This window comes from Mustela erminea, chromosome 5, assembly GCF_009829155.1.
Source record: "Mustela erminea isolate mMusErm1 chromosome 5, mMusErm1.Pri, whole genome shotgun sequence".
Classification (NCBI taxonomy): domain Eukaryota; kingdom Metazoa; phylum Chordata; class Mammalia; order Carnivora; family Mustelidae; genus Mustela; species Mustela erminea.
The window spans coordinates 5,230,476-5,258,391 of NC_045618.1; the positions used below are offsets into that span (position 1 = coordinate 5,230,476).

Sequence of the window (27,916 nt, forward strand, 5' to 3'; positions counted from 1 at the left end):
GAAAACCTCAGGCTTTCACTCTGGCCGTCTCTAGGCTCCACGTGATGAAGCAGTGGAGAAGTCTCCAGAGTCGTCTCACGGCTAAGCCATGCAGGAGTGTGCCCAGAGCCAATTTGTAAAGATGATCATTTTCTTTCTTTAGTAATCTGTGCGCTCCTCATGGGGCTCGAACTCACAGCCCCGAGATCAGGAGTTGCACACTCCGCCCACTGAGCCAGCCAGGCGCTGCCCATCCTTCTAATAAGTGAGTTTAGCCAGCAGGATACAAGAGCCGTATGGAGAGCTCAACTGTATTCTGGCAGGCAGGCAACAACCAGGAACTGGAATTTTAAAATATCACAGTAGCCTCGAGAAATATGAAACACTTAGGAATACATCTGACAAAGATGCGGAAGATCTGTATGTATGAGCTTTAGAGTCCGTGAGAGAAAACCTAAGGAAATGGAGAGAGATGTCCGTTATCCCTAAATTGATCTATAGATTCAATAATCGATTTTTTGTAGAAACTGACAAGCTGATTCTGAAATTCCTATGAAAATGCAGAGGACCTAGAACAGCCAAAGTGACTTTTAAAGAAGGTCGAAGCTGCTGGCCGGCTCAGTAGGTAGAGCGTGCGGCTCTTGATTTCAGTCATGAGTTCAAGCCCCACATGGGGTGTGGAGCCTACTTAAATGCTAAAAATGGAAAAAACAACAAAAAAGTAAAATCGGAAAGCTAATACCACCTGATTTCAAGAATTAATATTAAGTCTTTAGTAATCAGGACAGATGGATGCACTGATTTTTGACAGCAGCACAGGGGCAATGCGGTAGAAAAAGGAAAGGCTTTTCAACTCCTGTTGCTAGACAGCTTGGCATCCGTAGGTGGTCGTACTTGGAGCCACGCACACGAACGCAGACGGCCGAAATGGATCACACACAGAAACGCAAAACCTACACTTTTAAAACCATTACCTCTTGGGTTGGGTAATGATTTCTTAGAACACACCTACAATCTAAAGAAAAATGGGATGTCATCAAAGTTAACCGTCTGTTCTTCAGAAACACCGTTAAAAGAATGAAGAGAAGCTGCAGACTGGGAGATGGTTGCAAAACCTAGAAAAACAGGACTTGATTGGGGCGATATAAAAATTTATCCAAGTGTACAAATATGTGTGTATTTTCTAATCAAAATAAAGGCTGTTAAAAAACCAAATGCCAGGCAGCCTCACCCTATAAAAGCTAATCCTGTTAAGGACAGACAATAGTGGAGCCAGAAATTTCCTAATAGGGTTTCAGCCCCTTTATATATATATCAAGAGTTGGGCTTTTGGTCTCATACTTTTCTCAAAATAAAAGAGTTTATATATATCAAGAGTTGGGCTTTTGGTCTCATACTTTTCTCAAAATAAAAAGTATTTTCTATTTAGAAATAAGTGCATAAAAGGATATAAAAATCACACTCCTGACTAAAAATTTCTTGTATGTTTAGTCTTTTGTTTTCCACAGACCAAACTGACCAGTGATTTGAAAAAAAACCAAACAATAAAACACCACCATGTATCTTTTTGAAAGGTAAGTATACACATTAATTTATTTTTAAGAATATATTTATATTTTTAAAAACAGGACATGTATACGTCTAAGCAGCATGGCTGACAGAGACCAAACCCATGCCGGTAAGCTTTCGAGAACCATTGAGTGTGCAGACAGTAGTGCTGGCACAGGCAGGCAGAGGAAGAATAAATAGTGCTTGGGGGAGAGCAGTAGTGATCGCCAGGGTACATGAAGACGTGGCTGCTGTAGTAGGAACAACTCCCCAGTACTGACATGTGCAAAGTTCCAGATCTCCGGGACAGAGATGGCCCAGCCCGGCCCCACAGCCTGCCAACTGCAGGGGACAGACGAACGCCGGCACCTCAACCCAGAGAAAACTAAAGAAGCAGAGTTCAGGTAAGCATGCGTGTCCGTACATATGTCTCCGCACGTAGGCCATTGCACCATAGAACAGAATTCTACACCATTTAACAAAGGAGCCCCAGCCTCTCTGTCCAACAGGATGTTCATCTCTCGTTATAAGGGTACAGGCCAATAGCACTTCGTGCCCCATGCCCCGAGGATGGGCACGATGGTAAAATACAACAAACCCTTGGTCAGGCTTCAGCAATAGAATTACAGGGCAGAGAAAGAAATTAGGTTCCATCTGCTAAAATTTGCACTTACCGCTATGAACTAAGATTGAATGTATTTCTTGGGTCAAAACAACAATCAAGTTTTTGAAGACCCACTGAACCATCTGGTAGGTTTTCATCTGTAACAATCACTTCTGTCAGTCAGGCCCAGGGTAGTGGAACCTAAACTCAAGAAAAATCCAGGCCCCCCCACATAATCAGGTCTAGTCTAGGCACAGGAAGCTACAGCGGCTGACTGATCAGGGCTTCTCAGGACTGGATGTTGGTCGAATTGAGGATTCGAGAAGCAGCGTCAGATTTGGAAGCCTTTGAAAGTTCTCGCTGTTGAAAAATAAATAATGTCAATGGCAGTGCGGCCCCTCCCCAGCACACCCCCCTGTCCTGGGAAGCACGGGTACGTGACTCTGAGGCCGAGGTCCCTTGCCAGCACAGGCTGTGTTAGGGACGTAAGATGGAAGCCTGAGCACCGTGCTATTAGCCGTAGATAAGCATGTGCACGTGCACCCTGGACCCCTTTCCTGAGCCAGTACATTCCACCAGAACCTCCCAGCACAGAAATCCCTTACGCTCCACGAAGTACTCTCTCGAGTGGTCAAGCTAGGCAGGCAACAACCTTTGGTCTCTGAGCCCTTTATAAAGGATGGGGCCAGACCCTCTATCTACCAATCCCTGGGGCCGAGGGCCTTGGAACCTGCTGGTGATTTGATCTCCTGCTGGAGCACATGGAACAGAAGAGGGTAAAGCATGAACGAGTCCCGAGAGAGAGGGTAGGAGAGGTTAGAGAGAGGTTAGGAGAGGTTAGTCTACCCGCTTGGTGCTGCCTGCAGGGGGGTATGAGCCACAGCAACCCAAACCAGCCTAACCTCCCACCCGTGGCCTTGCCATAAAGAGGAGCAGGTACATTTAAGCCCCAAGTGGGCGCTGCGGGACTGGGCTAAGCAGGCAGGAGCAAGCGGGTCCCTCAGTGCAGCCAGCAGCCAGCCGGAGCAACACACACAGGGATGTCATTTGACAAAAGTGCCGTAGTATGAAGCCAGCTGCAGTGTTCCAGACCAGCTCTAGCCTTGGGCAACTGCCCCCTTCCCCGCCCACTGCAGCCCTGAGAGTGGCACCCCTGGCTGTGCGCCAGCGTGTCCCCCCGACCCCGCGTGAAGAGCAGCCTCCCCTCCCCACAGGAAGATACTGAGGGAAGAGAGAACACGTGCTGTTAAGGGCGCTGCAGTTAAGGATTAGTGAAGACGGAGTAGGTTACTAGGAACAAAGAGTGTCTGGAAAATTGCTTTCCCAATGCCACATGATGCTTTAGCAGCTTGATGTGGGAGGAACAGGCAGAGGCTAGGAAAGGAGCACTGGCTCGCTCGTGGCAGACAGAAAGCTGGCGGGTGAGCCCAAGGGTTAGTACGGCATATACTCCAGGACATGATCAGCACGCAGGCCCAGAACCTCACGACAGGCAGCACACAGCTGGGGCTCCCCTCCCCGCGTGATGGGGCCTCTGTTCTCTCCAGCACGCTGGAGGCCTCTGAGGTCACAACTAGGGAGGGTGAAGGTCTTCGGGTGTGAAACACGGTGATTTAAAAAAAAAAAAAAAATTTGCCTGACTTTAGGTAGGGCTGAGAATCCAATTCAAGTCTGAACAAATGTTCTTGTTAATCAGCAGGTTAGGATGTTGTAGGATTGAAGTCAGAAAGTAGTTTTGATTTCCACATTAGGAATTCCTACTTCCTTTGTTTAAAAAGGGGGGGGGGGCGCTCTACGATAGTACAGCTGAGATGATCAGTTAGTGTAGCTCCGTGTCCAGACGGGAGTTAAGCGAGCAGATGTGACAGGTGAGTTTGGAAAATGGCCACGGGACATGCAGGGGTTGCCATACAGACCTGAAGCCCAACAGCGGAGCTGTCAGAGAGGGGCGGATCCTTCTAAGAACAAAGAATTGAGACAATTACCAAGAACTCCACCAAGAGAGCACCAGGGCAGTGATCAGAAGGGTCACCTCCTGCAGCCAGGGAATGGTATTTCTTAAGCAGAAGGATCGAGGTTAAATGTCGCGTTGCCACTGCCACTTTCCTTCTCTTTCCCCTAAACCACCCGACCCCGTGCCATGGTCAAGGCAGGAAAGGGATTCTCAGCCTCCAAAGAACTGTCCTAATTATCTGGGTGCCCTTGGGAAGGAACCCACTCTGCCCCAACTGTGTGCTCCCCAGAGACTGGTAGATATCAGAAAAGGTGAATTACCGCAAACTCAGAATAGGTGCTGGCAACAGAATTAATGCTGAAGTTGCGCTGCAGGGGGGCCGAGGCGGGGTACCCACCACTCAGGATGCTGCCGTTGAGCTCCAGGTTCTCCTTGTCGGCTCCATGCCTCCCAGCACGGGGGGTTTTTTTCCCCGAACAAGTGGAAGTGATGACCGGCTGCAGAGAAGAGAGAGATCCGAGCATCATGCGAAGGAACACACACGTGCACGCACACACAAGTGGCCAAAGGCTAGTAACATCTCTATATTATTCATGTCTCTCCTTTTAAAAGCTGCAGGAATTCCTAATGATGTGCAGAGGACCTGTCTTGAGCCTGTCTGTGAAATACTTGAAAGACACATGTAGCACATGTTCTCCACCTCTCCTTACGTGACCATCCCCGACCGTCTCTCGATCCAGGGTGGCCGGACTGGAACCCACGCACAGGGACCTCGCTCAGCAGCAGCTGAAGCCCAAGGTATGAACGGAGCCCCCAGAATCCTATCCCAGTGACTCCCATGATCCTACTGGGGTTCAGAATGACCATTCTCTCTCTCACATTCGACGGATAAGCTAGCTTACTCTCAGCATCTCAAGGGAAACTGAATACAGGCATCTTAGACAGTGGCACAAGCCGGCGGGGCGTCCGGGTGAGCGGGCTGGAGCCGTGTTGGTGAAGCCCTTGTGCGCACAGCATACTGACCTTGCTGCCAGAAGGTGGAAGCCGAGACACGGGGGAACGGTAGACTGTCCCCCCAAAGACAGGCCGAATGCTGCTGTTGGCCGTGGCATTGGACATGGCGGTCGTGTTCAGCTGCGGAGAATGGGCGAAGAGAACACACCGAACACGCTCAGTAGCCTGCCCGGCACCACAGAGGAAGGAACAGAGGAGAAAGTCCAAGATGGGTTTCCAAGGCTCAGAACTTTGAGGAGACCTGTGATAAGTGTTCAAAGCCGATTTCTACCCAGATTGAACTATAGCATGGCATAGCCATTTTGCTTCTAAACCTATCAGATTAGGTATTCACACAAGAGGAACGAAAGCAGAGCCATGCAGAGGTCTGTGTCCAAATGCAGCCGCTTCACAGCAGCCCAAACCCTCACCAACAAGCCTAACGTCCACCCCCAGGCACATAAGCGAATTGCGGTTGAGTCGTGCTGTGGATACTGGTCCCCGTTAAAAAGGACTGACCTGTTACCTGTGCCGCAACACGGATGAATCTCACCAAAGTTACGCTATATGAAAGAAGCCAGACCGGAAAGGCATACATACTATATAACCACATGCATATAGCGTGTTAGAAAATGCGAACTTGGGATGCCCAGGTAGCTCAGTGGGTTAAAGCCTCTGCTTTCAGCTCAGGTCATGATCCCAGGGTGCTGGGATCGAGCCCCGCATCGGGCTTCCTGCTCGGTGGGGATCCTGCTTCCCCCTCTCTCTACCTGCCTCTCTGCCTAGTTGTGATCTGTCAAATAAAAATAAAAATCTTTAAAAAAAGCAAACTAGTCAGTGGTGACAGCAAGGCTATGGCTGCCACGGGCTGTGGGGGTGCAAAGGGAACACGAAGGGGCAGGAGGAAACTTTGCATGCCATGGCTGTGTTCATGGGCTTGACTGTGGTGATGGTTTCATGGGGTATACGTATGTCAAAACTTAGGGAAGTATACACTTTATCTGCCAATTTGACTCAGTAAAATTAAAACAAACCCTCTAGGTAGGGGCACTTGGGCGGCTCAGTCAACTGAGCATCTGACTCCGATTATGGCTCAGGTCATGATCTCAGGGTCGTGGGACTGAGCTCTGCGCTGGGAGTGGATCCTGCTTGAGATTCTCTCCCTCTCCCCCTGCCCCTCCCCACCCTCCTCGAGCACAGGCATGCACTCTCTTTAAGATAATAAATCTTAAAAATCAAATCTTTAAAAACCATGTAACAATAGGGAGCTAGTTTAATAAATGATAGCATGGCAAGAGGACAGAAGGTGCAGCTAACAGTAAGCATGTATTTGAAGAATGTCTGATGCTATGAAAAAAATCACAAGCAATAAACCCAGTAGGGTGAGGCAGAAATCCAAATTATATGTGATCTCTATTTTGTAAAAATACATTTTTTTTAAAGATTTTATTTATTTGACAGAGAGCACAAGTTGGCAGAGAGAGAGGGGGAAGCAGGCTCCCCACTGAGCAGAGCCCAACATGGGGCTCGATCCCAGGAGACTGAGATCATGACCTAAGCTGAAGGCAGAGGCTTAACCCACTGACTTAACCCACCCAGATGCCCCATAAAAATACATTCTTTAAAAGCCTTTTTGGGGCACCTGGGTGGCTCAGTGGTTGAGCTGCTGCCTTCAGCCCATGATCCTGGGACGGAGCCCCAGACAGGGCTCCCGGCTCAGAGCGAAGCCTCTTCTCCCTCTCCCACTCCCCTTGCTTGTGTTCCCGCTCTCGCTGTCTGTGTCAAATAAATAAATACTCTTCATAAGATTTTTTAAAATCAGGAAAAACACCATATATCCTCCTGGGAGTTTTTGCAGGGGACTTTTTCTTCTTTTTCTTACATGAGCTCCACCATCAACACGGGGCTTGAACTCCCGGCCTGGGATCAAGAGCTGCAGGTTCCACCGACAGAGCCAGCCCGGCGCCCCTGCAGGTGATTCTTAAACTATTGTATGTTGTAAAATACAAGCCGAGAAGTAAAGCTCTACTTCATTTATCAAAGACAAGGTCACGTTCCTCCCTGACTTCTGCTCCAGCGATGGAAGAATACTGGATATTCCATTTACTAAACTTGCGGTTCGGGGCCCCCAAGTTTAACCCACCCCAGACCCCAACAACAGGCACACATCTGCACTGGCCAGGCCGTGACTGTCGTTATCAAGTTGCTACCGGGGTAAGGGTTGTCTTCTGTTCATACGTTTAGAGGAACCTCACCCGGAAGGCCCAAGAAACTCTTCCCCCTCTGTGGAGCAGGAGGCAAGAGGTGGCCAAGAGCCGTCGCCTCAAGAGCCCCATAAGGGCGGTTCGCAGAGCCCCGCGCTCACCTTGCGCACTTTGCCGGGCGTGTTGGGGGTGAGTCCCCGCCGCTTGCTGGGCGTGCGGGGAGCACTGCCATACAGCATCTCGGTCTCTGTCTGCTTCTTGTTCTTGAGTTGCTGTGTGAAAGTCAGAAGCAAAAGCCATAAATCTCAGGACGGGAAGAGGCCTGAGATGGGACAGAAGCAGTGCCTGAAGTGGAGTGTCCAGGCCCCGTACCCAAGGCTACCCCTCCAGCCGCTGCCACCTCCGCCCCCGGCAGAGACCCTGGGCTGCTCACGCCCCGTCCCCATCCCCCGCTGTGCTCGCTCACCCTTTCCTGCTTGGCTCGCTCCTTCTCCAGGCGGTGCGCCTCCCACTGCTCCGACACGTACTCCATGAACTTCTGCCCGTTTACCACAAACGCCTTCGAGTGCTCCCGTTCCCACGTTTCTATCCGTGCCTTCAACTCCTCTTCCAGCTGGAATCGTAGACAAGGACACGCTGATTACCACCAAGTTTTGGTGAAGCCCGCGTGGAAGGATTCCCCCAAAGAAGGACCCCGCCCCAGAGCACCGGGAGCCGAACACCAAGCTGGACCCACGAGGGTACAGGTCGGAGTGACCAGAGAGCACAGCCTAGGGATGGTTTATTCCTAACACACACGAAGGGGGAGAAGGCGAGAACCCAGAGTCTAACTAGGGTTTTGGTGCCTAAAGCTGGACGCAGCATAGGGAACACGAGCAACGCGAAATGGGCAGAGCGGGTCGAGAGCACCGCCCTTGGGGCTCGCGGCCGCATCTACTTCTCAGTGGCTGTGAAAAGGCGGGCGAGTTACTGAAGCTCTCAGGGCGTCTCCTCATCTATAAAAATGGAAATGATCCTAACCTCCTAAGGAGGTGGTGACAACGAATGATTAATAAATGGAAAGCACTTTACAACAGTATCTGGCACTTAACGCAATAGTACTAACAATTACTTCTACTACTAAAATAGATAACGGGGGCCTGGGTGGCTCTGCCTTCAGCTCAGGTCATGGTCCTGGGGTCCTGGGATGGAGCCCCGCGTCGGGCTCTCTGCTCAGCGGGGAGCCTGCTTCCCCCCCCCCCCACCTCTCTGCCTACTTGTGATCTCTCTCTCTCTGTCAAATAATAAAATCTTTAAAAAGTAGTACAAACTATTTATAACAAAAAAAAAAAAAAAAAAAAGTTATAAGACAACAGTAGGGGCGCCTGTGTGGCTCAGTTGGGCGTCAGCCTACGCCTTGGGTCATGCTCTGCGGTCCCGGGAATGGGCCCTGTGCTGGGGTCTCTGCTCAGCAAGAAGGAAGGTCTGCTTCCTGCCTTCCCCTGCCCCACTGCCCTGCACTCTAATACATGAATAAAATCTTAAAACAAAACAAAAAAAACCACCAGTAAGGAAGCCCACAGCACTTTCTCAAAAGCTTGCCTTATGTTATAAGCCAAACAGCATATTCCCAAATTCATGTTTTGAGTCCTAACTCCCAGTACCTCAGAATGTGGCTTTATTCGGACATACAGGTAATGGAGCTAAAGTAATGTCATTCGGACCGCTCCTAATCCAACATTCACTGGTGGCTTTGTTAAGAGAAAATGTGGACACACATACAGAAGGGAGGCCAGGTGAAGGTTCAGGGAGAAGGCAAGTCATCCACAAGTCAAAGAGACGGGGCTCAGAAGAAACCAACCCTGGGGCGCCTGGGTGGCTCAGTGGGTTAAACCTCTGCCTTCAATTCAGGTCATGGTCTCGGGGTCCTGGGATCAAGCCCCACATCGGGCTTCCTGCTCAGTGGGGAGCCTGCTTCCCTCCTCTCTCTCTCTCTGCCTACCTCTCTGTCTACTTGTGATCTCTCTCTGTCAAATAAAAAAAATCTTAAAAAAAAAAAAAAAAAAAGAAGAAGAAACCAGCCCTGCTGATACTTTGCTCTCAGACTTCTAGCCTCCAGATTGTGAACAAATTCTGTTGTTGAAGCCCCACAGTCAATGGTACTTTGCTGTGGCAGCCTGAGACAGCTACGAAACCTTGATATTCAGATGCTTCCCCCAGGAAGGCTCGGCATATACCTGCCATCCTTGCCTAAGCCTTGGAAGAAAGGACAGTTCTGGGGCGAGACAATTCAAAGCAGAGGATTTACAAACAGTAAGGTGTTTTGTAGCCAAGCACCAAAAACTCTTCGTGGCCACGTTACCTTAGGGAGTGTTTTTTGAAGCTTGGCTCGTTGCTTTTCTTCTTTTAGAAGATTTCCTCCACGGTTTGTAAATCGACTTGGATCTGAAGCTTTTCTCTGTGAAAAATACCTTTTAATTAGAGGAGGCCCTGCAACGATCAGACCAGAAACTGCTGCTAAGATCCCTCACTCTCATAAACTGATACAAACTAAGGAAACTTTCAGAGTTCTGCATTCCCAACCACTGTCTGCAGTGAGAGGCGGTGATGTCCTAAGACAGGTGAGCGGGCTGTGAGCACTTACAGGTATATGCGCGATCACCCACTGGTGTGTAGGAAAACTACAATTTCCTTTCTAATCTAAAAGATCGGGGCGCCTGGATGGCTCGGTGGGTTAAGCCTTCAGCTCAGTTCATGATCACAGGGTCCTGGATTGACCCCCGTTCCCTCAGCCTCTCCTCTCCCCCTGGCTCGTGCTCTCTCCCCCGCTTCAAATAAATAAAATCTTTTAAAAAAATAAAAGATAGGGACGCCTGGGTGGCTCAGTTGGTTAAGCAGCTGCCTTCGGCTCAGGTCATGATCCCAGCGTCCTGCGATCGAGTCCCACATCGGGCTCCTTGCTCAGCAGGGAGCCTGCTTCTCCCTCTGCCTCTGCCTGCCATTCTGTCTGCCTGTGCTCACGCTCTCTCCCTCTCTCTCTGAAGAATAAATAAAATCTTAAAAAATAAAAATAAAAATAAAAAAAATAAAAAATAAAATATTCTTTTATAAAAAAATAAAAGATAGGCGTTAATATGTAATGTGCAATGTCACTGGCTCTCTTCCGTGGTTCAGATGTCAAAGACCACTTGTTACCTATAGGGAATGAGGCATGTGGAGCGACAAGGGAGGGGTCTACACTCGGGAGGGCTTGGGGGTGGCGTCCCTCCTCGCCCACTCATCCTAGCACGCGAACAATGCAGCGTAAATGTGCCTGGTTAAGAGGTTTACGATCTGTTTTTTATGAAATTAACACTCACAAAATAGGCAAGTTAAACATGTTAAGTGTTAGGCTTCTTTTCTGTTTTTGTTATTGTATCATGTATACAGTATATCAGGGCAGTAATTTAAGGATGTAATTTGTACATATAAATTAGATTTATACACTCAAAAATTGGAGATCAGAAAATTTTAGAAATAATTTGTCAATGTGGGGGCAAAGCTCCTAAAGAAACTGTTTGCCTTCCAGACCACTTGACTCATGACTGCCTGTAAAACTAGCTAAAGGGGGTGGTAATTCGTTTCTTATTTTTCCTTAAATACTGGCATGTCAGTAAGCCTTACTTACCTGGCTCTTTACTGACATTTCCTACCCCTCCTTCTTGTTTCCAGCCACAAGTTAAGGAGTAACTGAGGCCTGGGGCATCTGTTCTTAGTCAGCTCTGAGACCTCACACGGGGCTCTCCATTCAAGTCCTGTTTCCCTGCTGTAACCCTGAAGGAGTTGAGCTCAGATTCCCCAACAGCCCCTTTCAAGCTCTGAGAACGAGTCTCCGTGCCCTACACGTCTCGTCTGGCTCATCCAAGCCCCATGCCTAAGCTTGGAAACCTCTGAGGAAAGCTGTGAGAGCCAAGTCTGTCAGAAGAAAAGGAATTCAGACCATACACATGTGCCCCGGTACCCAGGGGCTGTCTTCTGAGAAGACAGCAACCGCTGGAATGGTAGCGAACAGTAACTGCCGCCCCACATCCGTGCCCCACTTCCTTGGTTCAGAGAACCAGAATCTGTCTGCGGCAGCGGCTCCCCCGGCCTCTCCAGCCCCGGGTGTGGCCTGCAAGCAGAGCGGCAGATGCCTGACGTGCAGCAGGGGGAGCTCTAGCGCTACCTTGAACCTGAAGTCCGGTCCACCCGTTAGTGGTGGGGAAGCCGGGGACACAGATGACTGTGGAACAGCCATGCCTGCCCTGCGTGTTCTAGCCTGGACTTCTTTTTGCAGGAATTCGACCTCACTGAGGGCAGGAATTCCGTTCTTTGTTCCCGCATGTGAGCTGGGCACGGCTGGGTCAGCAGCAACTCAGGACTTCGTGCTGAAGCCCGGGGGTCAGAACCCTGGCCAAGAGCGGAGCGGAGGCGGACCCTGCACACGGCGGGTGGGAACGCTCGACTGCACTCTAGGGGAACAGAAGCTCGGGCCGTACCTCAAAGTCCAAGAAAAGTCTCCAGCTTTCTTCCCACTTCTGGACGCCTTCGAAGAGTTCCTTGTGAAGCTCATAGTAGTTTCTTAAGCGCACGATCTCAGCATCGTGCAGCTGGAGCAGATTTTCCGTGTAGTCCTCTGCAAGACCCAGGCCCCGCAGTTTTTAAAAATGCCTCTAGTGTTGAGCATCCCCACGTACTAACCCCCATCCCCTTCCTCCTAAAATGAAACCAGAGTTTCTTCCTTATAGTAAAAGCGACACATCCACGCTGTGGACGACAGAGCCAGCTCTGTCACAGGCTCAGTCTGCGGGGAGCAGGGAGTAGAGGCTAGGCTGTGGGTCACAATGACGAAGATTCTCAAAGCTGCGTCACCTCTTGCCCTGTTCTCGGTTGCCCTCAGTTGCCCTCACCATCTTCCTTTCCATCCTGCTCACAGAAAATGTCTAAAAACCTAGTACAATCTCATCTTTATGCTCAGTTCAGTTCAGGCTAGAGCTCCGCCGAGCTCTCAGGGATGACTCCATGGGCTCAAACGTGCCCTGCGCCTCGGGGTTAAGTTGCTGAACATTTACATGCCCCCGTGTCCTCATCTCCTGAGGTGAGGATTAAGTGAGGCGGTGGTGTCAGGAGTCTGACACTGCACCTGGCATGGGGTGAGCGTGAGCTCCTGACAGACCTGAGCCTCACGACGACAGGCTACGGTGACTTACTACTTCTACTACTTCGGAAATCAAGGCCCCCTTATCTCCTAGCGGCATCTGCAAATGTTAATTATACAGGAATGGCAGTTAACGCTACGTGGCTTGAAAAGGCAGCGGAGGAAATCTGTGCTGGTGAATGTCTGCCCTCGTAAAAGACAAGTGAGGACGTCACAGGAAACCGCCACCGCTGTACGAACCTGCGTAGTAAGGGGCAAAAGCCTGTCTCTGCTCCTGGCTGTAGAAACACTGGTCCCAGTACTGAGCCAGCTCCACTCGAATTGCCTCAATCACTTTCTTCATGTTTTGCATCTTCAGTTCCTCCAGCCGATCCACTTCCAGCTGCAGCTGTGACAGAGAGACTCGGTAAAGGTGCTTGCCGTCATGTACTTTCATGCAGGAATACAGACGTGCAAAGGTCCCCCTAGCCCCCCACCCTGCTAAAATAAAATTACAACACTAAGCCACAGGGGTCAGTCAACGCTTTTTTTGAGAGAGAGAGAACCCACACATACAATAGCAGACAGGGAGAGAATCCCAAGCAGGCTCCAAGCTGGGTGTGGGGCTTGATCCCACAACCCTGAGATCATGACCTGACCCAAAACCAACAGCTGAACACCCGACCCACTGAGCCACCTAGATGCATCAACACTTTTTATAACTCTTATCACGGGAGCCAGAAACCTAAGAAAAGTGCACAGAGGACAGAAGATAAGGAGGCTACAGACACCCCTGTCTAATGCTTGCCTTACAACCAGACTCGTAGAGCACCTGGGTGGCTCAGATGGTTAAGTGTCAGCCTTCAGCTCAGGTCACGATCCCCAGGACCCCTGGGATCGAGCCCTGCATCAGGCTCTCTGCTCAGTAGGGAGCCTGCTTCTCCCCCCCACCGCCCCACTCATGTTCTTGCACACTCTGCACACATGCTCGCTCGCTCTCTCTCAAATCTTTAAAACAAACAGGCTCACTCGAGGCAGACGGTGTTGAAGACAATATACTTGACACTGGTAGAGACTGCCGACCCAGTGCCCATTGGATTTCTTACCGCTTTCCTGACCTTGGCCTTTGACCCAGTCATAACCGTGGCCACAGCTTCTCTCTCTTCCGCAGGTATCTGCAACCTGTCCCAGAGCTCTCGGATCTGAGCTCGCAGACCCTCACACACTGCTTCATTTTGTGATTTTCGCATTTCCAGCTGTAGCAAGGAGAGCCAATGGTTATGGCAAAGACAGCAGCGCAAAGAAGGCCAGCCCTGTGGCTTCCTGCAAAGAAATGTCTGGACCCACACGGAGAAGCAGCACTTTTACTAGATTGTGAAGAAGTGTGGTTTCATGACTTTTGGACACAAACTATATGGCTGCCATTATGGTAGGATCTCAAACCCCAAGAATTAGAATTCAGATTTTTAATTTAAAAAATTAAATACGAAGCTAATTCACATGACTAACAGTATTTCATCCAAAATTTCAATTTCATTCTTAGAGCCACAAATAAGTGTTTTGTTAAAAAAAGAAAAAAAAAAGACAAGCCCCCCTTCAAGGTTATATATCATTCACTGTCTCTACCCTCCCTCATTCTTTTAACTTACACAGACTTATTTAAGACTGAAGGGAAAAAACTGCCATTTTTTTCGAATCTCTGGACACTAGAGAACCAGGCCGTAACGTGAGCGGTTATTACCTGCCGAAGCAGCTTCTGTAGTGTCGCAATATTCTCCAGAGACAAACAAAAGGCATCTTCATCTTCACACACCACATCCCTTTCAAAGCTCGTGTCTGGGGTGTGATCTAATTCCTCCATACACAGGACGATCTGTCTCTTTATGTTGACGAACTCCTCGCGTCTAGACGCCTACGAAATAAAATGATTACAAGTACCTACGGGAAAGTCCAGCGGACTCTCAGGAAGTGTGAACGCCAGCACTTACCTTTGTTTCCCTCAGCGTGGCCACGTGTTGTCTGAACTGGCTCAGCTCTTCTAAGCTGGGAACCGAGGAGCTGTCGACGTCATAGTGGGGCACGCAGAGAATTTCACACAGCTCTTGATCTTGTTCTTGAAGTAGTTTCAGCTCCTGTTTTCGCTCCTTTTTCTGTTTTCGCATCAGTTCCACCTGAGTGCGCAAATCCTTTTCTAGCTGCAAGATGGTCGTCTCTCCTTCTTCCTGCAGGAGACAGTGTACCATTGTGAGAAGGTTCCATGTGGATCTCTTCAAATGACGAGAAGGACAAAGGAAGAGGGCTGGGGTGAGAGGCCTTTTTTTTTTTTTTTTTAAAGATTTATTTATTTGAGACAGAATGAGTGAGAGAGAGCATGCGCACATGTGAAGGGCAGAGGGAGAAGCAGACTCCCCACTGAGCAGGGAGACTGACGTGGGACTCAATCCCAGGACTCTGGGATCATCACCTGAGCCAAAGGCAGACGCTTGACCAACTGAGCCACCCAGGTACCCCCTTGGATGACAGACTTTTAGTTAAACTTACAAATAAGTCAACTCATGGCCAGCAATATATGGCACCAAGAGGGTTCCCTAAGAAAGGTCTTGAATAAGGAAAGGTACCAGGACACTTTTGTAAGAGGTGAAAAGTGGTTGGAACGCTTACGTTGAGTTAGCTATTGAAGAGTATATCTAGTTCAAGACGTGATGCTCATCCTAATAATCCTAAGAACAGCACCTAGCCGATAAAAATCAATGGTCTTTACTCCAACATATTAAGAGGGAAAAAAAGTGGCAGGTATAGGACTTAAAAATTTACACGATTTTACTCAACAATGTTGAATAAAGACTATCATGTAATCTGAGGAAGATCTATCACTGTGTATCTAACTTCTTACCTAATTTCACACTGAAAATTAAAAAAAAAAACAGCACCAAAGAAACTATTTGTTGGGGCACCTGGGTGGCTCAGTGGGTTAAAGCCTTTGCCTTCAGTCTCAGGTCATGGTCCCAGGGTCCTGGGATCGAGCCCCACATCAGGCTCTCTGCTCAGCAGAGAGCTTGCTTCTCCCTCTCTCTCTGCCTGACTCTCTGCCTGCTTGTGATCTCTGTCTGTCAAATAAATAAATAATATCTTAAAAAACCCACAAAAACTATTTGTCTAAAATCAATGATACAGGGATGCCTGGGTGGCTCAATCATTAAGCGTCTGCCTTTGGCTCAGATCGTGATCCCAGGGTCTTGGGATCAAGCCCTGCATTTGGCTCCCTGTTTAGCAGGAAGCCTGGTTCTCCCTCTCCCACTTCCCCTCCTTGTGTTCCCTCTCTCGCTGTGCCTCTGTCCAATAAATAAATAAAATCTTTAAAAATAAATAAATAAATAAAATCAATGATATATATGCCATTTCTGTAGATTCCAGGAAATTCCACTAGTGTCATGGTCTGTCTAATTGCTCTTGGCTACCAGGTATGAATTATCCTTAACCCTTTTTTAATTTTTTATTTCTTATAAACATATATTTTTAAGCCCCTGGGGTACAGGTATGTGAATCGCCAGGTTTACACACTTCACAGCACTCACCATAGCACATACCCTCCCCAATGTCCATAACCCCACCCCCTTCTCCCAACCCCCCTCCCCTCAGCAACCCTCAGTTTGTTTCGGGAGATTAAGAGTCACTTATGGTTTGTCTCCCTCCCAATCCCATCTTGTTTCATTTAAAAATACGGAACGCTTCACGAATTTGCATGTCACCCTCGGCACGGGGCCACGTATCGTTCCACTTTTAGTATGTGTGCTGCCGAAGCGAGCACTATCCTTAACCCTTTAGAGGCGGTCTCCCGGGGATGTCTGGGGGGTTAAATCGGTTAAGCATCTGCCTTCGGCTCAGGTCATGATCCAGGGTCCTGGGATGGAGCCCCGCATGGGGGGGGGGGTCCCTGCTCAGCGGGGAGTCTGCTGCTCTGTCTTCCTCTGCCCCAGCCCCCTTGTGTTTTCTCTCTCAAATAAATGAAATCTTTTGAAAGAAAGGAAGAAGGGAAAAGAAAAGGAAGAAACTCCCTCCTAGACACCCACGTATTTCTTGCTGTAACAGAGAGAGGGACCCCGGAATCTCATGGCACCATGCGCTGCCCCTGCACTCACAGCCATTCCAACCACCTCCCCAAGCTCCACGCTGGTTTTCATTTTTATGATCCCAACACTATTTCTACTGGTTCTCCCCAGGGACACCTTTTGGACCCCTATCCTGTTACTCATTTCATCCTTGCTGGGCTCCTCCTTCAAGCCCTGCCCCGTGGTAGGCCGCCCGACAGCGAGCTCTCAGCCTGGCCCGCAGCAAACCCCGCAGGCCCTCGGCCTGACTCTGCAGCCCGGACACCAGGGCCCTTGAGACCTCTCCCCGCCAGCCGAGTTCTGGCTGGTCCGCGGCACACAGCTGCGGGGTATGAGCAACACCACAAAGGCAGGTCTTTTGGTAACTTTCCCTTGTATCACTAGTCACTTTTGCTTCCTGGGTAGTGCTTTTCATTTGCTTTCAGAGAAAGAATAGCATCATTCCATCCATACCTACCTTTAAAAAAAAAAAAAAAAAAAAAGGAAGTTCTACGCCCTACAATGATAGCAAGAGGAAGCTGGTTTGGACGGAAGGATGGTAGCACTTACCAGCTCTTCCACCTCACAACAGGGCAACTCTTTACATAAGTGGAAGTTGCTGGAACGAACGGACTAGGTGGTAAATTCTCCCCACTTTCTCTGGCCAAGATTCTACAAGGAAATCTTCCACTGGAGCCCCAAGTCAGAGTCCTTCCTCAATCTCAGACCCAGCAGGAGCCCCCAAAGGCCCCTGCCATGTACCTGGAATGGCTCGACATGTAACTCGCTGCACAGCGTATTCAGCTCTTTTTGACAGATGGAAATGCTTTTGATGAGCCTTTCCTTCAGGCTTTCCTCTTCGGCAATCATCATATCCAGGAGGTCCTACAAGAGAGCGAGAAGTCCCATAAAAGGTTGGGGTCAGTGGGAAAAAAAAACCCAAACCAATAACACCAAAACCTTCATAATTACAAATTCTTTTTTTTTTTTTAAAGGTTTTTATTTATTTATTTGACAGAGATCACAAGGAGTGAGAGAGGCAGGCAGAGAGAGAGGGAGAGGGAAGCAGGCTCCCCGCTGAGCAGAGAGCCCGATGTGGGGCTCGATCCCAGGACCCTGGGATCATGACCTGGGCCGAAGGCAGAGAGGCTTTAACCCACTGAGCCACCCAGGCATCCTATAATTACAAATTCTTAAGAAAGGACTTAAATAGGGGGCCCTGGGTGGCTCAGTGGGTTGAGCCGCTGCCTTCGGCTCAGGTCATGATATCAGGGTCCTGGAGTCAAATCCTGCATCGGGTTCTCTGCTCAGCGGGGAGCCCGCTTCTCTCTCTCTCTCTCTCTCTCTGCCTGCCTCTCTGCCTCCTTGTGATCTCTGCCTGTCAAATAAATAAATAAATAAAATCTTAAAAAAAAAAGGACTTAAATAGAAACAAAACCAGGAAAAGCCTGTGACTTCCAGTGTCACTTCCCCAGTTCTCGCGAAGGGACACCAGTCTCCACACTGCTGTCCCAGTGCAAACAGACCAGTACAACTCAGCTCACCTTGATGTGCTTCTTCACAACCTCAGTTCGTTGTAACCGCTGGTCCTCTGGAATCCCGATCAATTCCCAGATTTCCCGCAGGTGATTCAGAGCTTTCTGGAGACATACTATCGACTCCTCCGCCAGCACCTCACTGAAAAGCAAGAGAAGCCAGTAACATGAGCCACTGCCTCCAGACTAAAAGCAGTTATTTACAAAAACTGAATAGACTAGTTTCTCAGTGGCCTCAGGCTAAAACAAATCAAAAACCCATATTCAGCTTTAACCTCTCTTCTCCAAAACACAACACTGGCAAAGCCAAATTCAGTATCGCCTTACACTGGGGAAATTCAATTTCTTCTTCTTGAATTGAAGAAATTCAATTCTTCTTCTTCTTCTTTTTTTTTTTTTACATTAAAAAAAAAATGCTCATCCCAATAATCCTAAGAACATCACCTAACCAATGAAAACCAACAGTCCTCGCTCTACACCCAGCGTGGAACCCAACATGGGGCTTGAATCCATGACCCCCAGATCAACACCCGACCTGAGATCGAGAGTCAGATGCTTAACCAAATGCACCACCCAGATGCCCCGGAAATTCAGTCCTCTCAGTAACAGCCAGAATCAGGACTTTCATCAACAATTCTACCTATGGCAGGAAAACACAGAATTATAAAGAAAAACAGGGGCACCTGGCTGGCTTAGTTGGCAAAACATAGGAGTCTTGAACTCAGGACTGTGAGTTGGAACCCCACGCTGGGTGTAGAGACTACTTAAAAAGGAAAGATAAACCAGACAAAATGAACTCCCGCCAAACACAAGAGCCTGCTCTAGGAAAAGCTCTTGTGAAACGGCAACTCACTACAGTCTGGTTGTCCTGAAGTTACCGCCACTGACTTCGAGAATGGCTCAGATTACACAAGACAAACATCAAGTGTTGGCGAGGATACAGAAAGACCAGGCCTTTCATACATTACCAGCCCGGAGTGGAAGCCAGGACACCACTGTGGAACCTGCCGCAGCACCTGCTGAAGCCGAGCCTCGCAGGTGTATTTCCACATGGGGGGCTGGCAGAAACCAACACGTACGGAATAAAGACGAGCATAGGGAGGGTCAGAGCAGCGCTAGTCCTAGGGGCGTGAGAGTAGAAACAACCCGATGTCCACCAAAGAGTAAACAGTCCGTTCGTACCTCGGAATAACAGCAATGAACAGATATGATCATAATGTAGCAATGAACCACAATGCTGAGTCTCAAACATCACGTGGACTACGCTAAATGAAAAGAAGTCAAACGCCAAAACGCTACATCCTACAGGATTTCATTTGTGAAATTCTAGAAGAACTATAGTGAAAGAAAGCCTGGGATCAGAGCAGGAGATCCACTGCCAAAAGGCACAAGGAAACTTTTTTACAGTGATGGAATGGTCCTAGATCTTTTGATGATCACCTAACTGTATACAACAACCAAAATTCAAAACTGTTCAAGTAAAATGAGTTAATTTTACTGTATGCAAATTATATCTCAAATCTTAAAAAACAAAACAAAACAACAACAACAAAACAGGCGGTATGAGACCCCTGGGTGGCTCAGTCGGTTGGGTGTGTGACATTTGATTTCAGGGAGGGTCATGATCTCAGGGTTGTGAGATCAAGCCCCGCCTCAGGCTCAGAGTCTGCTTGAGATTCTCTCTCCTGCTCCCCTCTCCCACTCATGCATGAGTGCACGCTCTCTCGCTCTCTTTCCCCCAAATAAATAAATAAATCTTTAAACGGCGGGGGGTAAAACAAAAATAATGTTAAAAAAAAAAAAGAAAAGTTAGGGAAGAAAAGGAAAATTGGTTTGAAAGAAACAAGCAAGTCAAGCAAGCATTTATCACCATGTGATTCCAATTATACAAAATTGAAACACAGGCAAAAACCAAGGTATGCCTTCAGCGGTCAGGACGGTGGTCAGTGGTTGCCATTGTCCTGGGCGGTGGTGACTGGGCAGGGATACAAGGAGCACTGGTTACATAGGTGTGTACTGACATTGTGAAAATTGATGGAGTTGGCCCTTGCATTTATGCACATTTCTGTATGTTATTCTTCAATTCCAAAAAGTTTATTTTAAAAAATGCATTATCTGATGCAAACTTAACTGGGCACCTTCTAATTTGTCTTTAAAAAGTTTACTTTTGTGGGGCGCCTGGGTGGCTCAGTGGGTTAAGCTGCTGCCTTCGGCTCAGGTCATGGTCTCAGGGTCCTGGGATCGAGCACATCGGGCTCTCTGCTCCGCAGGGAGCCTGCTTCCTCCTCTCTCTCTGCCTGCCTCTCTGCCTACTTGTGATCTCTTTCTGTCAAATAAATAAATTAAAAAATCTTAAAAAAAAAGTTTACTTTTTTTTTTTAAAGATTTTATTTATTTATCAGAGAGAGAGAGCACAGGCAGACAGAATGGCAGGCAGAGGCAGAGGGAGAAGCAGGCTCCCTGCTGAGCAAGGAGCCCGATGTGGGACTCCATCCCAGGATGCTGGGATCATGACCTGAGCCGAAGGCAGCTGCTTAACCAACTGAGCCACCCAGACGTCCCTAAAAAGTTTGCTTTAAAAATGCTAACCAGGGACGCCTGTGCTCGCTCGCTCGCTCTCTCTCCCTCTCTCTGACAAATAAATAAAATCTTTTTTAAAATAAATAAATAAAAATAAAAATGCTAACCAGGGGCGCCTGGGTGGCTCACTGGGTTAAGCCTCTGCCTTTGGCTCAGGTCATGATCTCAGGGTCCTGGGATCAAGCCCTACATTGGCATCTCTGCTCAGAAAGGAGCGTGCTCCCCTGCTCCCACCTCCTCTCTGCCCACTTGTGATTTCTGTCAAATAAATAAATAAAATCTTAAAAAAAAAAAAAAAGGCTAACCATTAGTCTGCTTCACATAACATTTAAAAAGCAGAAATTGAGATGCGATTGGGAGGGAGACAAACCATTAAGTGACTCTTTTTTTTTTTTTTTTTTTTTAAAGATTTTATTTATTTATTTGAGAGAGAAACAGTGAGAGAGAGCATGAGCGAGGAGAAGGTCAGAGGGAGAAGCAGACTCCCCATGGAGCTGGGAGCCTGATGCGGGACTCGATCCCGGGACTCCGGGATCATGACCTGAGCCGAAGGCAGTCGTCCAACCAACTGAGCCAACCAACTGAGCCACCCAGGCGCCCCCATTAAGTGACTCTTAATCTCACAAAACAAACTGAGGGTTGCTGGGGGGAGGGGGGTTGGAAGAAGGGGGTAGGGTTATGGACATTGGGGAGGGTATGTGCTATGGTGAGTGCTATGAAGTGTGTAAACCTGGCAATTCACAGACCTGTACCCCTGGGGATAAAAATATATTATGTGTTTATAAAAAATAAAAATTTAAAAAAAAAAGCAGAAATTGGGGGCGCTTGGGTGGCTCAGTGGGTTAAAGCCTCTGCCTTCAGCTCAGGTCGTGATCTCGGGGTCCTGGGATCGAGCCCCACATCTGCCTCTCTGCTCAGTGGAGAGCCTGCTTCCGCCTCTCTCTGCCTGCCTCTCTGCCTAATTGTGATCTCTGTCTGTCAAATAAATAAATAAAATAAAAACCAAAACAATAAAAACAAAAAGGTTGCCTCTCCTACTTAAAGAAATCTTTGGCACAAACACCAGTAGCCTACACCAGATGGCCAATATCAATACCCAGATAGCAAATAATGTTTCAAAGAATTTATTGTACTTCATTCATTTTAGAAATGGGAACAGGTAACTAAGGCATTTGTTTAATCTCAATCAACTAATATTAATTATTCTACTCTCAACTGAAGTTTAACTTCGGAGTCTCCCCAGGCACTCCAATTTTAAGACAAAGGAATGCATAAGTCAAAATTCTAATCTTTGCATTTTATTAAAAATAACCTATAGTGGGTACCTTGGGTGGCTTTGTCGGTTAAGCATCTGCCTTCAGCTCAGGTCGTGATCTCGGGATGTTAGAATCAAGTTCCACATGGAGCTCTCTGCTCGGCAGGGAGTTGCTTCTTCCTCTCCCTCTCCGCTCTCCCTCACTCTCTCTCTCAAATAAATAAATAAAATCTTAAAAACAAAAACAAAACCTACAAGACTTCATTTGTGGTCAGTATCCAATCTGAATGCAAAAGCCCGGTATTGAGCCCAACCAGACTGGGCCACTGCTCTAAAGGGCACGACTCCAGACTCCAGGCAGTGCTCTGCAGTCTCTTCCAGTCTGGTCCACCCCATCCTAGCCAATCGCACAGTTCGCGCAGCTAGGATCTCTAGAAAACAAAATCCAATCAGGCCTTTACGGGACTACTCCCTTCAAAGTTTCCCATCGCTCTCAGCAAACAGTTCAACCACTTTCAAAGGAAAGGCTTTCAAAACCTCTCTTGAGTTTTGTCTCATTTAAAAAAAATATTGTATTTATTTGAGACAGAGACAGAGAGCCCACGCAAGCACAAGCATGGGGAGTGCAGGCAGAGGGAGATGGAGAAGCAGACACCACCCCTACCCCCGCCCCGCCCCACCGAGCAGGGAGCGGGATGTGGGACTCAATACCCGGCCCCAGGGATCATGACATGAGCCAAAGGCAGACACTCAACCAACTGAGCCACCCAGGTGCCCCAAGGTTTGTCTCTTAATCTCTCTCACAGCTCACTCCCTAAGATTCTGGCCAACAGAACCTATGAGCATTTCCCGGATATGCTCCTCCCTCAGCCGGTGCAGGTCTCAGCTGTTGAAGCCATCATGCTTCTGTACATTACCTCCACTTGCCATCACCTTCTTTGAACAGCTGAGGATTCCTCACAGTCATCCCCCCATCCCCACCGGCCCCATCCACTCTGTAGACCACAGACTCAAGACCAAGGACTGCCAGATCTTATCCGTGTTCATTTTTCCAGACCATAATGCACAGCAATTGTTCAATAAATGGAAAATGAATGGCCTTGAGTCCCCACCAAAGGCTTGTTATGCCTCTAACATCCAGCTACCTTCAGTTTATAAGCTCTCACACACAGATTTCAAAGCTCTGCTGCCTAGCTCCGTAAAACATTCAGAAGGTAAAGTTATCACTCTTTTGAAGCATAAAATTCTAGCACATGGGAAATGAATCGGAATAGACATTTCTCCAAAGAAAGTCTATCATGGCCAATAAGCATGTGAAAACACACTGACCATTAGCGAAATGCAAATGAAAACCAGAGAGATACACTTCACAGGTACCAAGATGGCTATAAGAAAAAAGACAGTTACCAAAAAAAAAAAAGGCAATAACAAGTGTTGGCAAGGATATGGGGAAATTGGAAGCCCCCATACACTGCTGGTGGAAATGTATAATGGTGCAGCCTCCTTGGAAAAGTCTAGCAGTGGGGCACCTGGGTGGCTCCGTGGGTTAAAGCCTCTGCCTTCGGCTCAGGTCATGATCCCAGGGTCCTGGGATCGAGTCCTGCATCTGGCTCTCTGCTCAGCAGGGAGCCTGCTTCCCTTCCTCTCTCTTTCTGCCTGCCTCTCTGCCTACTTGTGATCTCTGTCTGTTAAATAAATAAAATAAAATCTTTTTTTTTTTTTTTTTAAATTTATTTATTTGACAGAGAGAGATCACAAGTAGGCAGAGAGGTAGGCAGAGAGAGAGAGGAGGAAGCAGGCTCTCCACTGAGCAGAGAGCCCGATGCGGGGCTTGATCCCAGGACCCTGGGATCATGACCTGAGCCAAAGGCAGAGGCTTTAACCCACTGAGCCACCCAGGCACCCAATAAAATAAAATCTTAAAAAAAAAAAAAAAAAAGTCTAGCAGTTTCTCAGTTGAACAGTTACCATATAACCCAGAAATTCCATTCCATAGGTACTGACCCAAGAGACATGAAAACATGTCCATGCAAAACTCATATACATTTTTTTTTTTTTAAGATTTATTTGACAGAGAGATAGCCAGAGAGGGAACACAAGCAGGGGAGTGGGAGAGGGAGAAGCAGGCTTCCCACTGAGCAGGGAAGCCCAATGCGGGGTTTGATCCCAGGACCCTGGGATCATCTGCCCTGAGCCAAAGGTAGATGCTTAAGGGGAGACACCCAGGCGCCCCTCATACAAATGTTTATAGTAGCATTTTTATCATAGCCAAAAGATAGAGACAACACAAAACGGCCATTAACGAATAAACAGGTAAATGGGATACACCTATCCGGTGGAAAGTTATCTGGCAGTAAACCTGGGAAACATTAGGCCACGGCAAAGAAGCCAGTCACAAATGACAATGTGTCGTAAGGTTCTATTTATATGAAATATCTAGAACAGGCAAAGGTAAAGAGGCAGAAGTAGGTTAGTAGCTCTGTGGGGCTGGTGTGTGTGGAGGGAGGAAGGTGGAAAAGAGCCTGACCTCTCATGGGTATGCCCGCTTTTCAACGGGATGAGGAAACGCTCTAAAACTGACTGTGGTGATAACCGCACGACTCCGTGAATGCACTAAAACCCATCACACTGTATGCTACACGGAAGGTAAGAAATCACTTTAAAGACCATCTGAGATCTTTTCCAGTCCAGTGACTTAGTTTCAAGAGATTGGGAAGACTGGATCTTTTCACAACCGTTTGTGTCCTTGGGAGGTATCCTTCTAAGTACCCTCAGCTTTCCAGTGATGTGTTAGGAGAATAAAAATCTCAAACTTGTACTTTTAGGGAAATTACCTGAATCTGTTTACAGGCGGTGTCTAATTGAACCAAGAGAATTATTATTCCCAGTGAATGCACTGAGGCATCTTATGATCATACTTTTTTGAAACATAAGTTATTCACTCAAAAATACTACTTGAATATTTATCATACACATGGCACATTCTAAGTGTTGGAACTCAGCACTGAACAAAACTGATATCCCTGCCCTCTTGGGGTTTACATTCTAATAGGAAAAGAAAAGCAAATGTAAGCAAATCTTATATTAAACGGTAGTAAGTCCTCCCTGAGGCAATCTTTGAGCAAAGAGAGAGGTAAGAAATCCAGTCATGGCACATGTTGGGAAAGAGAGATCGAGGTAGAGGGAACAGCGAATGCCAATGCCTGAGGTGGGATGGTCCCTGGTAGGTGCCCAAGAGAGCAAGGACTCTAGTACGACTGGTGCAGAGTATAGCAGGACGCCAGGGGCCTTTGTAAAACGCAGAGGCTTTTACTCTAAAATATGAAATCACCAGAGGATTTTGGCTCCTGTGTTGACAAGAAGCTTCAGGAGAAAAAGGCAGAAGCAGGGAGACCAGTTAAGAGGCCAGGGGAGCACAGCAAGAGATAACGGTGGTGACCTGGACCAGGGCGGTGGCCCAGAGCTGGGGAGGAGTGAGACTGTGGCTGTCTTTTGAAAATTAAGGCTAATGTCAGAAATGAGAGAAAGAGGGGATACAAGAATTAGTATGAATGTTGTGAAGGGTGGAACATTTTTCTAATTCTTTGAAAACAGTACTCAAGTGAGAAGGGTCTCTAGATTTGTAATTCCAAACGCCCGTTTTCCCAACAGGCCCAGTAAGATTTGTTAAAGTAATCGAATCCACTTTTTTCTTTTTTTAACTTTTTCATTATAACAATTTTTTTTAACTTTATCAAAAAAAGTTAATTTTTTTTAACTTTTTCATTATAACAATTGTGTGCATACTGCTTTTAGTTAGTGGCCCCTCTGGCTCCTGGAGGCTAGCAGTCTGTTAGCTGTACAGACATTTGTTTTGGTTTTAATTGGCTCTGAGATCTACAAATCTCATGTCATTTAGTTCTGTAAAAGTAATTTGGCTAAATTAGTAAACATAGCTGTCTTTCAATTAAGTCACAAACCAAAAAACACTGCAGATTATGTGCCAGATTTTTAAAAGATGACAGCTTTACTGAAGTTTTTTTTTCCTTTTTCTCTTTTTTCCCCAAGATTTTATTTATTTATTTGACAGAGAGAGAGAGATCACAAGTAGGCAGAGAGGCAGGGAGAGAGAAAGGGGGAAGCAGGCTCTCCACTGAGCAGAGAGCCCAGATGTGGGGATCCATCCCAGGACCCTGGGATCATGACCCAAGCCGAAGGCAGAGGCCCAACCCACTGAGTCACCCAGGCGCCCCAACTGAAGTTATTTTAAAACCCTGGCTGTTTTTTCAAATGGTGCCATGATTTGTACTCCCTTCCCATTCTCCGGGAGGCAAGCACTTGAAAAGGAATGACGGGAATTAGTAATTATGGAAGGAAGAACTTTCTACAGCCACAGAGCAATCAGTCTGACCAATAACCACAAATAATGAATCATCACAGTGCCTCGCCCACCTCTTTCAGAAAGTAACGTTAACGTTTTTATCGCTCTTAACACAGGAGCCCTATGCCCTGGTATCATCCTTATTTTAGCACAAAGCTGACACCCCTCCCTTTTGCAGCTGACATTCCCAGAGCAAAAGAAAGGTGGTTAATAAGCAAACCTGCCCCTAAATGCCAGTAAGTGCTGTGCAGGGAAAACCGAGGGGAGGGGACAAAGGAGAGAAGAGACAAGTGACAATCGGTGTGCGGACGAGTCTGGCCCCTACTTTAAGTCGGCGGCGCCCCCTCCCCAGCAGGGCCGGGGGAATCGTGAAAAACACCGGAGAGGAATTCCTTCATGGCGCTCCTGAACTTGCAAGGAACCCGGCTCCCGACCGCGTCAGCTAAAACGTTAGCGCCGCAGCCCGGCCCCGCGGGAGACACGGAGAAACGGAAACACCTGACGACCGTAAAGAGAAGCGCGAAACCCGACCGCAGAAGACGCAGGACTTCGAACAGGCCGTGGGTGCCAAGAAGCAGCACCTGAGGCGAGCGGGCGGGGCTCGCGGACACCCGGCGCGTCCAGGCTTCTGGAGCCTCGGGAGCCCGCGGCCGCCGGGGCCGGTGCGCAGCAGGCCTTGCCGCCCCCGCCCCGAGCACCAGCTCAGCGCTCCCAGCCCTGCCGGCCGCGCCCGGGCCTCACTCGGCGCGGCCTGCCGTGACACCCGCGCTCCGGGAACGCCCCGGGGACCCCGCACCCGGGACGGGAGTCGCTCCCTCCCGCAGCCCCTCGACCCTTCCGCAGCCCGCACCTTCTCCTCATGGCGGACGCTCCAAGCAGCCGGCCGTCGAGGCCCCAGACCTCCTCCACGCGGGGCTGAGCGCAGCAAACTCCCGCAAAGACCGCTGTGTTCTTCCTGGCCGGCGCCCCGCGAGCCGTTAGGTCACCGCGGAATTTCAAACTGAGCCCGAAGGCGGAGCAGCCCCGCGATTGGCGCGCTGACCCGTCGCTCCTCGCGAAGCCCCGCCTCCTGGGACTTGAGCCGCGAGCGCGCACTGCGTCCGGGCGCGTCGGAGCTCGGAGCCGGGGCGGGGTGGGAGGGCCGCGCGCTGGGCATGGGAAACGCTAGCCTGCCGACTGGCGGTGGGGTCGCCGTCTGCGCTTGCGCGGGGGGCCGACGGAGCCTGGGGGGGACGTCCCTCCCTGCCGCCCCGCCCCGTCACTGTTTGGATTCGAAGCTCTGGGCGCCGCCCGGAGACCGCCGGAAAGGGGCGAGAACCGCAGGCATTCGGAAGGGCAGGAGCGGGCTCAGGAGGAAAGCCTTCGCTTTAACCCGTTGCCCTAGCGCAGGCAGACGGCGAGCCCGGCACCTTTCTAGACAGCGATCCCATTTAATCTGCACGACAGCCCCGTTTGGTATTAACGCCATTTTACGCAGGAGAGAACCACTCTTAAAGGTTTGAGGGGCTTGCCCAGGTCACATGACTGGCACACAAATGCGTATCACCTGGGCATGGTTCTTTCAAATTACAGGGGTTTGTAGTTGTATAAAAACTTTAAAACTCAAAATCGACATCAAAGCACTTTTGTATCCTTTTTTCGCTGAACATACACTACATCCCCAAATGCTTATGTATAGCCTT

General features: G+C 48.5%; 1 protein-coding gene across 5 annotated transcripts; it reads right to left on the minus strand.

Annotated features, from left to right (window-relative positions):
* Window positions 1-1,636: 1,636 nt before the first annotated feature.
* PRC1 (protein regulator of cytokinesis 1) lies at window positions 1,637-27,228 on the minus strand. Of its 5 annotated transcripts, none has more exons than XM_032345532.1 (15): window positions 27,085-27,228; window positions 18,049-18,181; window positions 17,267-17,389; window positions 14,405-14,638; window positions 14,158-14,328; window positions 13,523-13,672; window positions 12,678-12,825; window positions 11,779-11,915; window positions 9,624-9,719; window positions 7,749-7,895; window positions 7,444-7,554; window positions 5,109-5,219; window positions 4,406-4,582; window positions 4,048-4,086; window positions 1,637-2,491 (listed from the first exon to the last, which is right to left on the minus strand). In XM_032345532.1, the coding sequence occupies exons 1-15, from the start codon at window positions 27,093-27,095 to the stop codon at window positions 2,420-2,422; spliced, it is 1,860 nt and encodes a 619-aa protein (XP_032201423.1). In that variant the 5' UTR covers window positions 27,096-27,228; the 3' UTR covers window positions 1,637-2,419. The 5 variants fall into 5 exon arrangements, with proteins under 5 accessions (XP_032201423.1, XP_032201422.1, XP_032201424.1 ...); XM_032345531.1 differs by having other exon boundaries at window positions 4,048-4,089; XM_032345535.1 differs by having other exon boundaries at window positions 2,407-2,491; window positions 4,048-4,089; window positions 4,483-4,582; window positions 27,085-27,227.
* Between the last annotated feature and the right edge of the window lie 688 nt (window positions 27,229-27,916).